The sequence below is a fragment of the Neofelis nebulosa genome, chromosome 1 (assembly GCF_028018385.1).
Source record: "Neofelis nebulosa isolate mNeoNeb1 chromosome 1, mNeoNeb1.pri, whole genome shotgun sequence".
Taxonomy (NCBI): domain Eukaryota; kingdom Metazoa; phylum Chordata; class Mammalia; order Carnivora; family Felidae; genus Neofelis; species Neofelis nebulosa.
Window position 1 is genome coordinate 234,914,872 of NC_080782.1, and position 17,255 is coordinate 234,932,126.

Consider the following 17,255-nt stretch of genomic DNA (forward strand, 5'->3'; position numbering starts at 1 on the left):
AGTTGTTTTTAATCCATGGTTGATGAGCCAAGAATCCTACTGCTTCACAAGCGAAAGTTCTTTTGAGGTACTGACTTAGCTTTTCAAAGAAGTAAAACGATCTTTCATTAATAAATATTTAATTGGAACATAATCTTTGAAAAAATTTTTTAGGGGCGCCTCTGTGGCCCAGTCGGTTGAGCGTCCGATTTCAGCTCAGGTCATGATCTCACAGTTTGTGAGTTTGAGCCCCTCATCGGGCTCTGTGCTGACAGCTCAGAGCCTGGAGCCTGTTTCAGATTCTGTATCTCCCTCTCTCTCTGTCCCTCCCCAACTCATTCTCTCTCTCTCTCTCTCTCTCTCTCTCTCTCTCTCTCTCTCTCTCTCTCCCTCCCTCCCTCCCTCCCTCCCTCCCTCCCTCCCTCTGTCTCTGTCTCTCTGTCAAAAATAAACATTTAAAAAAATTAAAATTTTTTTAATCTTTTTTTTTTTTTGAGAGAGAGAGAGAGAGCGAGAGTGAGCATGAGCTGGGGAGGGTCAGAGAGAGAGACAGAGGCATAGAATCCGAAGCAGGCTCCAGGCTCTGAGCTGTCGGCACAGAACCCGATGCAGGCCTCCAACCCACAAGCTGTGAGATCATGACCTGAGACGAAGTCGGACACTTAACTGACCAAGACACCTCTGGAACATAATCTTTTAAAGGAAACTAGCTCACATTTATAGGAATGCCCTGCATTTACTGACAGTAGCTATAATTAACATTATTTATCTGAATAAGCTTGAGAAAATTTTTACTATGATAGGAGTAGTTAACTACTGACCCACCTGTGTATCCAGATGTTTATCTGGGTGATTGCTTTCAAGACTTTTCCTAAAAAGAGGCTATGGGATTTGCTGTTTTCCTCCATTGGTGTTACAGTCCTAAGATACACTTGACTGTATACTGAGGCAGACGGAAGCTTCTAGTCTAGAAGCAAGGTCATCACATAGAGAAATAAGCGTAAGAACAGATCTAGACTCATCCATTGACTTCCGCGTCAGTAACCCAATCTTCAGCCTCTTTTGAAAATTGGGTACAATATACATGTTGAATATGGTAGATCAGAATTAATTTTATTTTTTGGAAATGCCTTACTAACTGACACCATTTGTGTAAACTGTGGCACGTTGCTCACAGTGACGATCCAGAGCCTGACAAATTGAGCACAGAGGTGGTCACATGTTGGAAGTATCTGTATGTCCATAGGACTACCAAGAAATGATTATTATCCATTCTTATTCTCCATACCACACTGGCCATTTGATAAAATGCCCAGAACGCTGAGGCCTGGATTTGAATCCTAGTGCTTGACTTTTCCAGTATATTTCCACTTGGATATCGAAACCGAAGAAACTGAACTATTGGTAAACAAATAACGCATACTGTATGCCAGGCATTGTACCAGGCACTGGAACTGTGTTGGGCAATGTGTTCCTTTACTCGGCAACTTAATTTTGTGAGTTTATTGCTGTTATTTTTAATTTGGGACATAAACTTCATTCCCGAAGCGGTCTTTAACTGTTATTGTCAGTTTTAGATAGTTTTAACTATAAGATTTGATAAGTTCTAGATTTATATGTTCATACAGACTTAGAGTTTTTCATATTCTCTTTCTTCCATACCCACAGAGGGGATTAGGTTCTCTCTGAGGTAGATTTTGAAATCTTACCTTGCTTTTTGTTCTGATTTTGTAGCCCAAAGCCACTTTGAGACGCTACCATGAGTTACAAACTGAACTGTTTTCTGGGAGCAGGCAGGTATCTTAAGGGCATGAAGCAGGCCAGTGTGAATAACCAGTAGGGCTTAGTAGGCCTGTGTCAAACTGAAAAGTTTATGTCAACCCATAAACATTAAAAAAATTTTTTTTAACCTGTGACAAACACAGCTAGAGGCCAAAAGTTTCTAACATTCTGAAAACTTATATGCACACAGATTCTTTAGACCATTGATTATGAAGCAAAAGTGAAACATCAGTTTGCTGGTGACAGTGATTGGTATCAGTTTTAAAAAAAGAAATGCTGAGAACTTTGCTGCATGAACCCATTTAGTGTTACGTATTTATGCGGGGGTGTGTGTATGTTATTTTGTTTAATCTATTATGGACACCTTTCCTGGTCAAATCATATAGATCTATATCTCATGTTGTTTAATGACTGCAGATTTCCATAGTAAGGATGTACTATCATTTATTTTCCTGTTTCCATATTGATGGATGTTAGGGAAAATCTGAAGTACGCTTTGACGTTGTCTTTACAGATCCTAAGGAGTCTTTTTTTCCCTTTTTTCTTCGTTATTTTTAGACATTATAATTTGAATAAAAGCCCAGTAGAAATTAATTTTGAACTTAAAAAGATGATTCTGAGAAAAAGTAGATTCATATCATTTACATAATCTTTAGGAGGCTTGAATTTAATTATCTTTCTGGTTAAACACATGTGGCTGAGCCATTATGAGGGGCATAATTTCTTGGGCATTAATGACTGAAGGGCTCGTATACTATTGTAGAAGTGGGAAGCCATTGAAAGTCTCCATATAATTTCAAAGCATAGTGTATATTTATCAATATTCACATATAAAGAGATTGCTATGAGTAGGGCATCTCTGACAACTAAAATTCGTATTATAGGCTTGTTGGGTTTCTTGCCTTAAGAATCACTCATTACTGATTTGTTATAGGAAATAAGTATGTGGTGCTTTCTTAAAATGTAATCGTCCTTACAAACTATTATTGAATTATTCAGATGGAACTTGAATTTACTTGTTTGCTGCAGTGTGATTTCATCAGATTTCTTCCTATATTAGGCTCTTTGGTCTGATTCCATTCTGGTTAGGAAAGGCGGCAAGAAATTCTTACTGAACATATAGAAAGCTTTTCACCCGGAATATAGATTTTTCTCTGATCTTCTAAAAAACTTTTTTATGGAGATACAATGCACATACAGTTAGAATACAATTTCTAATATTGTATCTACCCCATCTAATATGGGATCCAGCCACATCCCAGTGAATGAGGAATTGTTTGTGCAGAGCATTTTTCTAGAGGAGTTATTTTATAACTTTCAATACTTTTTCAAAGTGCTGAGGCACTGGGAAGTGGCATTGGCCATGGTGGTGAGAGATAGTAAATCAGTGACCTGGTATCTTTAATGGGACTGTGTTAGGAGCCAATTTATTCACTGTAGACGTGGCCATCTTCAAGATGTTCTGGTATTTTTTGTTTTTTTTTTTTTTTTAGAGGAAAAAGTATTGGTAACTGAAGAAGAGAGCTTGGCTAACCTGGGACTGGGTACAATCAAACCAGTACAATGACGTTCTCTGTTCTTTATATATAAAGCAGCTGGGCCGGTCCCAGGACTCCGCTCTGGAGTAGGCCTAACTTTGGGGAGGGTCTTATTTGCCCTCTTTAACAGTCCCAGAAGTACAGAAAACCCCACCTGCATTTCCGTAACAGAGAAATGAGTGATACCATAGTTTTTAAAAATAACATCAAATTAATTCTGGATAGCGAAAAAATATTTTTAAAAATGAACATTTAGAAATGTGTTACAAAAGGTATAAACAAATATATTTCTTTGGAAATGTAAATTCATTGGATCTCAAAAACTTTATTTATTTACGTTAGTTTATTCACTGAGCGTGAATTTATGGCCTTTGTCACACATAGCTCCTCCTTTACTGTCCCCAAATAAATGATTGCGTTTGGGATTGATACACCTACTATTATTGATTCCTCCTTTAACCACTGTAAAGTCTTTATTGTTTCTGGTTAGTTTGTTTAGACTTGAGTGATTTTTATAGGCCTAAATGCTATGTATAATTTATTGTTCCCTCCTCATTTTTTCTAAGAAGTAGATTATCAACTAAATTTTTTTCCCATTTAGTGATGTGATCTGCAAGGTCAACACCTTTGTTTTTCAATGGGTAGTATGTATATTACAGTAATAGTGATAACATATAAAAGTCCAATTCTGAACATTGTTAGAGCAATTAAATATAAAAGTATGATGAATTTTGGTTTTCCTTTGTTCATTTATTAAGGCAAATATATCTGCCCCATACATAATAAATAAAATAATGGAAATAAAGTCATATGCGAAATTCCCATTCTTTAAAAAAAGAAAGGCTTTATAGAATTTAAATAAGTAAAACCCAGAAAATGGCATTTAGTAATACTTTAGAATGTGATTGAAATGAAAAGCCTAGAGTCATATTTTTACTTTAAAAATGTCAAGATTTATATTAAAAGAACCATTGTCTTCTTTCAGATAAATTTGCGCCTCATCTTGGTAAGCGGGAAAACAAAAGAGTTCCTGTTTTCTCCTAATGATTCTGCTTCTGACATTGCGAAGCATGTGTATGACAATTGGCCAATGGGTGAGTGGTGTTTTTCTCTTGAGAATGAATAATGTTAATTCTTGATACCCTACCTTGTTTCACAAACATTTTGAAAAAATTAGAAAGATACAAAAGAAGGACAAATAATTGAGGGTATCAGCCTTCAGCGTTAAAGGGGAAGGAACACTGTGTTCATCCTTAGGTTTTGCTCTCCTGCTACCTCATTGCAAAATGGGGAAGGAGCCAGTTTGCAAAACCCCTGTTTTTGCCTCAGAACCATTTTAATGTAAATGAAAATTAGTTTTTAAAAGGAAAACACAACATAGCTAACACGTGCACACGCTTTCATATCAGTAAATCTATTTAGACCAGAATACAAAGTAAGAGGAAAGAGAAACAAGGTTTTAAAAAAATTATAATGCATTCTCATTGTTCTATCCTATATGTAACCAGTTTAACATTGAGTTTAACACAAAGTTCCTAATTCATGTCACTTCATGTGTCCTCTGATCTACAAGGGGCAAGAAGGTATAAAATCCATTTACGCGTTGCATTTTCAAGCCAGTATCCATGACAAAACAAACTTTGAGAGAGGGAAGGATGGTATTCCTTTCTTCTCTGATTCTTTTCCAGGTAATGAGACTTTGTCTTGCCATCCTAAAGTGAGTCGTTAGCTTGTGTTTTTCCTTTGAACTTTGCCTCAGTCATCTAGATCCTTTTTAGGGCATGTGTTATAGTGATAATGAAGGTTTCAGCTGATTTCACTTAATTTTACTAGTGAAAACAATTTGGACTTTTAAGGGACAAGACTCATTTCAACAAAGAACACAGTGTATTCAAAATGAATCAATCAGATCAGTGTTTCTGAACCTTAAATAATATATGGAACTCCTTTAGAGGAAGAAAATTCCTGCAGATTCCCTAGTGCTGATTCCAATTATTTTTGTTAGAGTGTTTTTTTTTTTTTTTAAGATAGAAACATAAAACCCAATTAAGATGCTTTATCCTTATTAACTCATATACAACCACAAGCACAAGTATAACTCAAAAACCAATAATGTTCGAATTAACAACATTAATGTGCCAGATGATGTATATTTGCTAAAACCAACTCCCTCCTTGCACCACAAGTGAAGGACCATTGAGCTTGGCTTGCCTCTGCCACTGTGTGCTGTATGAGGACCCAGTTATCTGCAGGTTCACCACAAAAGCTTCCTTCACACAGTGTACCCAATTGTCACTTAGCAAGAATGCATTGTTTACGTATTTAGCCAACCTCCGTTCTTTTCTTATGAGCCTCTTGACAATTAAAGAGGTACTGCTTGGTGCCAGTACGATCATAAACTGCATATGTGGGCAATAAATCCCAAGGCAGTACAAGGTGATTATTTGAACGATGTGGATAATCTCTTCCAGATTATCATTAAAATGAAAGCATGATTTAAAAATTCTTGAGGAGGACTTTTAGACCCTAGGAGCACGGCTGTGTTGTTCATGAACTCAGGATTCATAGACCTGTGCTTGAGAAACACTGGTTTAGACAAATACTTTCAAATGACTGGATCTTTTTTCCATTGGTAACCAAGGGACTAAGGGTAACCTCTAAAGGTTAGAGGTAAGAAGGAATTTCAGAAAAGCGGAAGAAGATTAAACTTGGGGCTCTAAGAATATTAGATTTTCTTCATAGCCAGGCAGGACAGATAACTATAGTAGGAAAAGCATTTAAAATTTTTTTCTTTTAATGTTTATTTATTTTTGAGAGAGAGACACACACACAGCATGAGCAGGGGAGGGCAGAGAGTGAGGGAGACAACAGAATCTCAAGCAGGCTTCAGGCTCTGAGCTGTCCACATAGAGGCTGACATGGGGCTCGAACTCATGAATCATGAGGTCATGACCTAAGCCAAAGTTGGACGCTTGACTGGGCCACCCAGGTGCCCTGGAAAAGCATTTTTAAATACCTGTGTAATAGTGATGTTTTACTAAATATGATAGAGAAGATTACTTCTCTGATTTGGGGAGGAGAGGGTAAAGGTCAGTTTGGACATCGATGGTATTGTAGAAAATGTTACACAAGACAAAAAAGGGCAGTCCCTCTTAAACAGTAATTAGTGGAGGGCAGCATTGTAACTTGTGGCAAAAAAAAATACCTTTACCATCATAATTGTTAGACTTAGATATTAAAATTGCTTTTAATTCCTTAAAAATCCTGACAGAGTAAACAAAGACAGGACTCAAGTGCAGGTGTTTGCCATAAATGGTGTCCCAAATGAATGAACCGCCATCTACGAGCACTGAAATCGTATCAGTCTTACGTTACTTATTTTCACATACAAATTTTTGAGCCCAGCCTTTCCTAAGTTTACCACTTATGCTTTGCAGTTTTAGACAATGCAGGGAATAGGAATCAGTCGTTTTTATTTTTTTATTATTTTTTTTTTTTAATTTTTTTTTTCAACTTTTTAAATTTATTTTTGGGACAGAGAGAGGCAGAGCATGAACGGGGGAGGGGCAGAGAGAGAGGGAGACACAGAATCGGAAACAGGCTCCAGGCTCCGAGCCATCAGCCCAGAGCCCGACGCGGGGCTCGAACTCACGGACCGCGAGATCGTGACCTGGCTGAAGTCGGACGCTTAACCGACTGCGCCACCCAGGCATCCCAGTCATTTTTATTTTATATAAAATATTTAAATTAAAAACCTAGCTCTACATTTTATCTCGATACACCAAAGGTCAGCACATGTAAAGATTTGCTAATATGAAATATTAGTGCTAATAATGAAAGTGTAGTAAACATTAAATGAGTAGAAAAAAAAAACCACTTGGTGCGGTGTATTTTTGGCAACAGTTAGCTGTCCTTGGTCTGCTCTGGCAGTTTAGCGGCATATTGCTAATAGGCGGAGTAATCAGACACCTAGCTCTTACCGGGTTGGGGTGCAAAACAGTAGCCACTAAATACATGTTACTAGTTGCTGAAATTCCTCCTTAAAGCATTGTTCTTCTGTAGGTCTTGCTAAATTTTAGATCCTCTGAGAGGGGAGGGTAGATACCATATTAAACCCATGAAGTGCATGGAAATCACAACAGTCTCTAAAATCATGAAGTATGTAGCTTTAAGTTTCTGCATCTCAAAACAACAGTTTAAATATTTTTAGAATATTTTTTTTTCCAGTGAATTAGACCCTGTCATTTGTCTTTATTTATATGGACACTTTCATCTTGACCAGAAATAGTCTATTAAACAGCAATTTGGGGTGTGGTGAATTCAGAGTAGCCCATACTAAAATGGTAAAGGCTTAGTTGATCTTTCTTTTAGAAGAAGAGGGACCTGAGAGCACTAGGATCAGAAGGCAGCAGAGGCACATAAGGGCGGGTGGGGGGACGGACCAGGAGAAAAGGTACCGGGGGCTGGGGGAGAAATGACTCCAGTGCATGTCTCCTCTCCCACTTCTGTTGTGCTGAGTCAGTGGGGGGCACGCTTTTATCAAGTTCATATTCATCATTTTGAACACTCAGAAGGAAAGTGCTCTACTTACCTCTTTTCTGTCACTTCTCTTCAGGATATTTTAAACTCATCCTTGTATTGATAGTTACCTCCTGGTAATAGGAGCTTCTGTAGGAAACAAACACATCATACTAGAATTCTTGAGGGAGATAATAGAATTCTCAAATCTTTGTCACAGTAGGAACTGAAATTATTATATCCACCAGCTAGTAAAATGACTAACCCTGGACCCTGGCCAGTACCAGTCCTTGTTAAATCATTATTTTAAGAGAGTAGTATTCCATATTTCACTATAACATACGTTATACACAAAGTGAAATATTCTGTTACCCATCCAGTTTGTCTTTTGATTTTCTTTATATACTTCCCTAGCTTTCATATTTGTGTAGTATCTTCTAATATATGTTATTTTTCGAGTTTCGTCAGAGTATTTGGGCAAAGTGAACTAAAAGTTGTGTCTTCTATAATGTTTATCATTTGGCTTCAGAAGACAATGTAATAAATCAACATCCAGAAGTAAACATCGTTAATTTTTTTTGTTATTTTAAAATTTTTTGTTCTCCAGCCTTATTGAGGTATAATGTTTTTGTTATTCTCTATATGGGTATATTAAAATCTTTGTTAAATTGTTTCTAGCTTCAGATACATAATTTAACAGGTACGGATATCAGAACATTGTAATATTTGTTAATTACTGGTAATAGCAATTAATTTTCAAATGACATTTCACTTTACCTAGGATTAGATTTTTTTCCCCATCTTGTTTTAAGTTTTAAACTTCAGGACTATATTTTGTTCTTTTTTTTTTTTTTTTTTTAATTTTTTTTTCCAACGTTTTTTATTTATTTTTGAGACAGAGAGAGACAGAGCATGAACGGGGGAGGGGCAGAGAGAGAGGGAGACACAGAATCGGAAACAGGCTCCGGGCTCCGAGCCATCGGCCCAGAGCCTGACGCGGGGCTCGAACTCACGGACCGCGAGATCGTGACCTGGCTGAAGTCGGGCGCTTAACCGACTGCGCCACCCAGGCGCCCCTACTATATTTTGTTCTTAAGCAAAAACTAGTCTTTCTGTAGCTCTTATTAATGAGAAGCACTACCAAGAACCAGGCCTGCAGTGATTGACTGTTGTGAGTGGTGACTGTTTCCATTATTGGGAGGCTCCAGGTGTCTTCTTTGATGTGTTCTCTGTCCGATTTGCATCTGAATGTTTTGACCAATGAAATAATACCTTAACTCTGTCTTTAAATACACCTAACAGTTCACTCCTTCTTTTCAGACTGGGAGGAAGAACAGGTCAGCAGTCCGAATATTCTACGACTTATTTATCAAGGACGATTTCTACATGGAAATGTCACATTAGGAGGTAATAATCACCTTTGTAATGGGATTTAATGTTTACTTCATGCAGCATTATTCATTTGTTTGTTTAAATGCCTTGTCTGGGGCACCTGGGTGGCTCAGTTAAGGGCCGCGCTGCCTTTGGCTCAGGTCATGATCTCACAGTCTGTCGGTTCAAGACCTCCCTCGCGCTCTGTGCTGACAGCTCAGAGCCTGGAGCCTGGTTTGGATTATGTGTCTTCCTCTCTTTCTGCCCCTCCGCCGCTCGTGCTCTGTCTCTCTCTGTCTCTTAAAAATGAATAAATGTTAAAAAACATTTTTTAGGGGCACCTGGGTGGCTCAGTCGGTTAAGCGGCCGACTTCGGCTCAGGTCACGATCTCGCGGTCCGTGAGTATTGACATATGTGAGAAATTTCCCTTACATCTTTCATTATCTTTTTGTTGTGGCCCCAAAGTTTCAACTTTGTATTAAAGGAAGATCATGGGATTTGTGTTAAAATCAAGCTCCTGATTCATTCCCATTAAAGTGTAAATTTTTACTAGTACTTCTTTGGAATTTGTGTTTGTATAATTAACAGATTGACTTGTTGTTACTGTTTTCCTTCTGTATTGCTGTCAGTATTTTCAAAAACAAAATAAACGACTTCTGGTCTTAGTGATTTAGACAAATAACATGAAAGCATAAGCCAGACCTTTCAAGTTGATCAGTATACCTGGGTGTTTGATAAAGGTTGAATAATAACATCCAACTGTTTGTTTTTTGGTCACAATTGTTCTTTTTAGTCTCCGTGTGTTCTTGTGGATAATAAAGGAGACGGTACACAGGGCCGTAGTAACTGTCTTCAGATGTTTGAATGGCTTGTGTGGAGAAGGGCGTAGGCTAGGTTTGCATGGCTTGAGACTTGCTCTGGTTTAACCTCTAAATTAGACTTAGGACCAACAGCTGGAAATCAAGTGGACAGATTATTCAGTACAAAATTATGTGAACATGTCAGGCTGCCTAAAGAAGGGATATAACACTAAGGGAAAAGAGTGAAATCCTTGTTATTGGTTCCGTACAAGTAGTAGGTACAGCCATGGGTGGGGTTCAGGCACTTTGTGGGTGGTTAAACCAGGAGACTTGGTGCTTCTAATAATTTTTTTGTTACCAAGTTTCCTTAAAACATAGCCCTGAATGTCCTTTTTTGAGATACAACCTTTTAGTTGCATAGAATTTCAGTCTACCAAAGAAATGGTATGATAACTGTCTTATTAAGGATAAAGAAGGATAAAAGAAAATAAGATCAGCTACAAGTTTGACATCCAATACATTCCAGATCATTGTTTCCCAAAATGTGCAGGAGACTCTGGCATAAGAATCAGCTGGAATACTTATTTTGAAAAATGCAGATTTCTGCTTGCTGGCTAGTTGGAGGAAAGCTCTCTCTCTCTCTCGCAGTCTCTTTCCCTCCCTCCCTCTCTTTCTCTCTCTCTCCCTCTCTCTTTTTCCCCTCCCCCTCCCCATCTCCCAGTCTACAACTGGAATAATTGAATTCCTGGGTGATTTTTATGTAAGGTTGAAAACTGTTGTGGATATTGTACGGTGTCACAGTAGAAAGCAGAGGCATCCGCAGAGAAGGAAAGAGAAAGCCTCTTACATTCTTGTATCCCTCTTCCCTTTACCTTCTTTGATACTGTTAGCATCAGTATCTACTATTTCTAGTTAAAATTCAAATGCAGAAGAAAAATAATAATCCCCATCATATGTGTAGCTTCAAATGGTAAACCTTTACCCAGCAGCTTCCCAGGCCTGTGCAGCGTCTCCATTCACTTACCTGTTTTCTGAGATTCGTTGCTTTCTCAAACTGATGATGACCAGAACAGGGTGGTGTTTACCGCCTGCCTTCTTTGTTCCGAGCCCCGTAAGCACTTTCCTTGGATTACTTCATTTAATCGATACAGCTGGAAGGGGCAGGTGGTGGAATTGCCATCTCCAATTTGGGCACGGGAAACTAAGGCCTGGGAGCAGGTGACTGACTTGCCCGTGACTCGTCTCCTGTTGGCAAGTCGCAGAGATGTGATTTTCAACCCAGATCTGGCTTACTAGATAGAGTCCAGAAATGGAAGGGGAGTGATATGCAGCTTTAAGTGCAGTCAGGTTTTCCCAGTACACTTAATGAGACTTTTTATAATAGCAAATCTTATTTGCATTTTATTGTTAAATCAAACCTAGGGGATTCTCCGGAAAAGTCCCTCCTCTTCTTTCATCGTAGTGTGTATTTATGAGCCATCCTACTTCACTTGAACTTGAGAAGTCAAGAGAGTAGACCAAATAATGGCTGACCAACTTTAAGTAAGGTAGAAACTCACCTTGGTTACGTTAAATATTAATAGCATTGAAGGTATTTAGTACTCTTCTTTAAATCTGCATATTAACCATCATCCTATAGAGCAGGATTTCAGAAGCAGGTAACGGGAGGGCCACACTTGCCTGATTATAAACCTGCCTTAAGTTTGTAGTTATTGAAGAGAACGTAGTTCTGGATGTCAGACCTGAAACATCCCGCCTGTGGCAATAACTTCCTAAGTTGTTTTATACTGGTTGCTTCTAATTTTATATACAGAATAACAAAGACATTCACCATGAAACTCAGTGTTTGTATTTGCTTAAGTGGTTCGTGGACATATGGGTGTGTGTTACATTATTCTACGTCTCAAACTTTTCATAATAAAACCGTTCTATTAGGAATGAGAAAAACCTTTTAAATTAAGACTTAATTAGAAAACAAGTGATTATTAAGATTATTAAGAATACCAAGACAGTGATTCTCTTAAAGTAACCTTTGAGAGAAAATTGTTTTCTAACTGAATTCTACAGGGTTGAGAATAAATATTTAAAATTAAGTTTGTTGTTTCTTCTGTTTCGACACCACGGTGGTATGTTCAAGGCAGTAATTTTCTTAAGTGACTGCATATTTCACAGATAATTAGATTTAGAAACAAGTCTGTCTTAATCTAAACTTTTCCCTAATCTAGAAAAGGTAGTCTCGAAACATTTTTTTAGTTTCTTTTCTCCTCTTGTCCCCTTTACTCTTGTCCCCTTTCTTAAGCATTTTCTCTTGTCCCCTTTTTAAGCATTACGGATATCTGTGTCAGACTAATGGCCATAGCTGGGCAGAATAATTTCTGAATTGTTTCTGAGAATATTGACCTAATCTCATTTTGTAAGACGTGCTCTAACTGGTAAGAAGTTCAGTCTGCTGAGGAAGTCCTGCAGAAAGCGATCGATTCTTTAAGTGGTTTCAGTTCCGACTGGTGATTTCAGTCGGTCGGTATGTATGTCACAAACTACCTTCTGCTTTTCCCATAGCATTAAAACTTCCTTTTGGCAAGACAACGGTGATGCATTTGGTGGCCAGAGAGACATTGCCAGAGCCAAACTCTCAAGGTAAGCCGGGTACCGCAGAGGTTGTTACTCACTTGAGCCGTGGAGACAGGCACTCGAAATGGTTCTTGGTTTTTTTCTGAACCTTCTGAGGGAAAGGAAGTTTTCATTGTTTATGGACAGAGCTTGTTAAGCAAATAACCAGACATCCTGGAAACAGGGCTATAATGAAAACAGGCTATAATTATAATTACAGCTTTTTAATTAAAAAAAAAAATTGCAGACATTAAAAACAAATTCTTACTATGTTTGGATGCCACCCCTCCCCCCCAGCCCCTGATTCGAGCACTTTTGTAAGCAAGGCTTCTCTGCATTTTCTCTAGGTCAGAGGAATCGCGAAAAGACTGGAGAGAGTAATTGTTGCGTAATCCTGTAGACACCGTGTGCTGCGTGTGCTGTCATGTGGTCTATGTCTTTCACGCTGCTGGGACAGAAGAGACCCGACATTGCTTCGGAAACCCTTAGGAAGAGTCTGCCTGTAAATCCATGGACCTGAATGATCCCATGAACACTGTCATCTTTCCTCATCAAAGTAAAAAGAACCAAGAACATTTTTTCACCGTGCGTTTTTATTTCTAGTATCTTCGTTTCTGTTGAGCAGTTTTAAAATCTATTGGTTTTTGGATGCTGTCAATCTCTAGGCGCACAGTTCGCAAGTTACCTTCCTAGCGGAAACCATTTTGCCGCCACAGAAATTTTCATCACCAGAACTAACAAATCAAGTGTTCCAAATACAGTTTGCACTAAAAAAGATTGACATTATTTTCTTCATCAGCAGATTTTACAACATGGTTTATGGTACCTTAAAAGTGCTCGGAAACACAATTCCGCACTGGAAAACACTCAGCAATTAATGAAGTTAATTAGTGGGCCCACTGGAGAGGGAAAAATGGAATAGAAATGGAAATGTTGGGTGAATTCTATCAAAGTCAGCCATGGTGGCTGCACTGGCACAGAGTACAAAACTGAGTGTGACTATTTTCATGGCAACAAATGAAAAAACAAAACGTGCCTGTTGTTTAAAGCACTCGGCGGAGAGCTGACGAAACGAATTGCTTTTCCTTTCACACCTGCACTCCTCAGTCCCGCGGTCACTGAGTGCTTGTCCACACAGCACAAAAGGGGTGCGAGTGCGCTTCCTAGCCTTAACGTGGGAGGGTCAGTTCCATTCTCGTAGACGTTCATTGCCGCACAGAGATAATAGAAAACCTCATTTACTTATCAATTTTATGTATTTGAAGATCAGCAAATTGGATTTTTCCAAAATTGCTCGTCTGTAAGTGTCCAGTGTCACACTCACTCATTGGGGTTCAAATGAATTCTTAAAATTGAAATAATTCTCCATAGTAACCGATTTTGTTTCTTTATGTAGTTTGCATTTGGTATTAGTGCTTGCAATTGTATTAAAATCAAAAGCTGATTTTTAAGGCGTACTACATGATTAAGGAGGCCATTCTTTTGTTTTGTACCAATAATTTAAAAATTGATAATGCTAAAACCAATTTGCACAGCACTAAAGCATGAGCTAGTTTCATCTAAACCTGTAAAGATATAAAAGATTTTATATTTTTTCACTGGGAAGAAATTCTTCCTGGATGAAATTACAAATATGTGTAGAATATATTTAATAAAAAACTTATAAAATACCTAACTATAGAACTTAAATATAGATTGGCGTGTAGTATATAGAACAATATTCCATATAAATAACTTTAGCCTTTATGAGAACGAAGTTGCAGGCTGACATTGTGTTCTGTACTTTAAGTGTCCATGGCCCTTAAGAAAACTTTAAGTGTAAATGGTTTCCAGTGGTCAGCTTTGTCTAAAGGTAATCAGGTTGTTTTACTCATTGTCAGTGCTTTGATGAAAAGGCTTTATATGCAGTAGATCTACGAAAATATTGTTCATACTGATCAGAATTAAATTTGTATAGAGCAGAGTTTTAAAATGAATGTAAATAGCACTAAACATTTTCTTTCTGCAACCTGTACTTAGAGATTCTTTCTGTAAACTAAAAATAAAATATCGTAGTGCATTTATTTCAGTGGTAATTTTCAAGGTCTTGATTAAGTTGATTGTTGTTTAAGCACCGTCTCATCCATGTTAAAATTGTGTTCTACTTTTAGTTCTGAGTCTTTAAAAATTTTGTGTCATATTCCATTGTTAGTTTCAGGAGTATTCACAGCGTATCTTTGATATTTAACCTGGTTAATTTGTGCACAGAGCAACAATGGGTAGAATTATGCAGTCTCTGTTATCACTAAAATGTTGTATCTGGATGTTAAATATTTATATGCTTTGTTGACTAGCTCAAATGTGAATTCCGTTAGTGTTTGACTAAAGAAGAATCTGGTAGTTACTACATTGGGCAATTAAGCCATTTCTGGCTCTGTTCTTTTGTGAAGCAAACTACTGGTGATTATTTTTAATACCTGTTTTAATTCTAATTGCTCTTCTGTTTTTCCAAAGTTAAAGACTATCAGTTCATTATGATTGAATTTGTATGATGGTTTAAAAAATATTCTCTATTGGTTTTCAATATATTTTTCTGTGTGTTCTCCTGTTACAAATTTCCCTTCTACAAGACCTCAATTTAAAGTTTGCAAAATGGATAAACTGGTTCATTAGTAGAGAAAGAATTGTGTCACTTAATTCCTAATAACATTGTTGTGCAAAATGAAAAAAAAAATAGCAGTAAAATTATATACTGAAAACACCAAAAATTTAGATGCCTTAATAGTATATACACGAACATACTCAACTATCCCTCTTAAAATAGTTCCTTGGACTGCCTGATGATTACAATATGATTTATCATATCCAAGGCTACTATTGAAGATCCCTCTGCCAAAAATAACAGCTCACTTACCGAAAGGTAAAGGCTGCATAGATCTGGTAATGTAAATAAAGCCTGAATTATGGGCCTGTGACCCTGCCCAGTGCTTGGTATCTAACTCACCTCTTTTACCTAAATTATCCTAGACTCTGTTAAGTGTTCTGGACAAGGCGAAGCTTTTCTTCTTTATTAAAACCTCAGCATGTCTCCTTGATCTGACTTATTTGCTTTCTCTTCGAGATAGGTTGTATCTTCTCCTATCATGAAAAATATAGTATCTAACATCGTCAGTCACATTAAATGAGGTTTTCTCATAACAAACATTTATCCTTAGTTTTATGTCATCTGACCAATGTTGCAGAAATTTCTGTTAGCTGATTGTGGTAAACAATGTTTAATGTGAAAAGAAATTAAAACTTTCTTCATCTGTTGTAGAATATTTTCTTCTTTTAAATGGCTTCTGCTTGTAATTTTGGTGCATTTTCCTATTCTTCACTGCTTTTCTCTTTTTCTTTCCTTCGATTTATTTCCTTACGTCCTGCAGTAAAATCGCACTGCACCAGCCTTTACCAAAATCAAAGGGAAATGACTCCTCAAACTTCGGCATGCCCTCACCCCATCCTTATTGGTAACTGTCACAGGCAAGCCTTCGGTTTTTTCCCCATAACGGCTTTGTAGTAGGCAGACAGCTGACAGTCGCTTCGTAGCCAGACAGCAGACAGGTGAGAGGAGGGCTTGAGGGGGGCGGATAACCTATCGTTCTGGCCGCCAGCCTCTCTCTAACAGCGGGCACCCCAGCCTGGTGGAGTGGGCGTCTTGGCCACGGCAGTGGGTGGCCACTGCGGCCCCCTCGGCTTCTCCCCCCACCCCCCGCCACCTAGTGCGCTTTCTTCCCAAGACCACAAGGCACGCGAAGCTCTTTTAGGGATTCGGCAAGAGGGGCGTGGCTCCTGGAAGAGTTCATGGGCAAAATTAAGTGAGAAACCCGTAATCCTTGGGGAGTAGAGTTTAAACCACTAGAGTATGAAAACATTTTCCTTACTATTTGGTGGTCTTTGACAATGCTCTCAAATGTTTGTCCTTGAATACTATTTTGTTGTTGTTGTGGTTCTGCCTCTTTTTCAAGATCACAGCTTTCAAGAAATACAGTGTAGACATAGGACATCAACACTGGAGAAAAGGGAGTGTCAGTTTCTCCTAGGATTTCCACCAATAAGAAGAGGTAAACACACATTTCTTAAAATGCCTTTAGAAGGGATTTGTGTTTGAGTTGTGAGAATCTATCTGGGTTTAAAGAATAGTTACTACATATTCAAACATTACTACCTAATTTTTATTTTTTCCATTTCTTGAGCTGTGTTTTGGCGTAAGAGAAGTCTACGGTGTACTGAGAGCAACTTTATTCAAATAATGCACTGAGGGGACAATCTAGAGGGGAGTAGTGGCTGACCGGAAGTGGTCCTGGAACCTCGGGTTCTGCTGGGGGCTGCTTCTGGACTTGCCAGACGCTGCACACGACGATAAAACTTTGGGGGCTGTTTAGTTCACAGCGGTCTGCCTGATAAGATCGTTTTTCCAGTAGTCTGGAACCTGGCCGTCTCGGGTCCCCTGGTTCTCTGGGGGCATCGCTTCCTGGGTTCCACCAATCTGTGTGCCACTTTTTGCCCTTGTGCTTCTCAGAAGCACTTTTTAACAGTCCATTCGACTGGTCCTCAGTCCTCAGATTTCAGAATGCCATGAGAATACCCGGGCTTCGGAGTCAGGCCTGGCTTCAAGCTAGCGACTTGAAACAAGTT

General features: G+C 38.3%; 1 protein-coding gene across 1 annotated transcript in view; it reads left to right on the forward strand.

Annotated features, from left to right (window-relative positions):
* UBL3 (ubiquitin like 3) overlaps positions 1–15,673 on the forward strand; it is a 62,837-nt gene extending 47,164 nt beyond the window's left edge. The window contains exons 2-5 of the mRNA XM_058688627.1: positions 4,285–4,393; positions 9,138–9,224; positions 12,549–12,626; positions 12,947–15,673. Of these exons, the coding sequence (XP_058544610.1) occupies positions 4,285–4,393; positions 9,138–9,224; positions 12,549–12,626; positions 12,947–12,999 (327 nt within the window). The 3' untranslated portion in view covers positions 13,000–15,673. The remainder of the gene's footprint in view (positions 1–4,284; positions 4,394–9,137; positions 9,225–12,548; positions 12,627–12,946) is intronic.
* Positions 15,674–17,255: the final 1,582 nt, after the last annotated feature.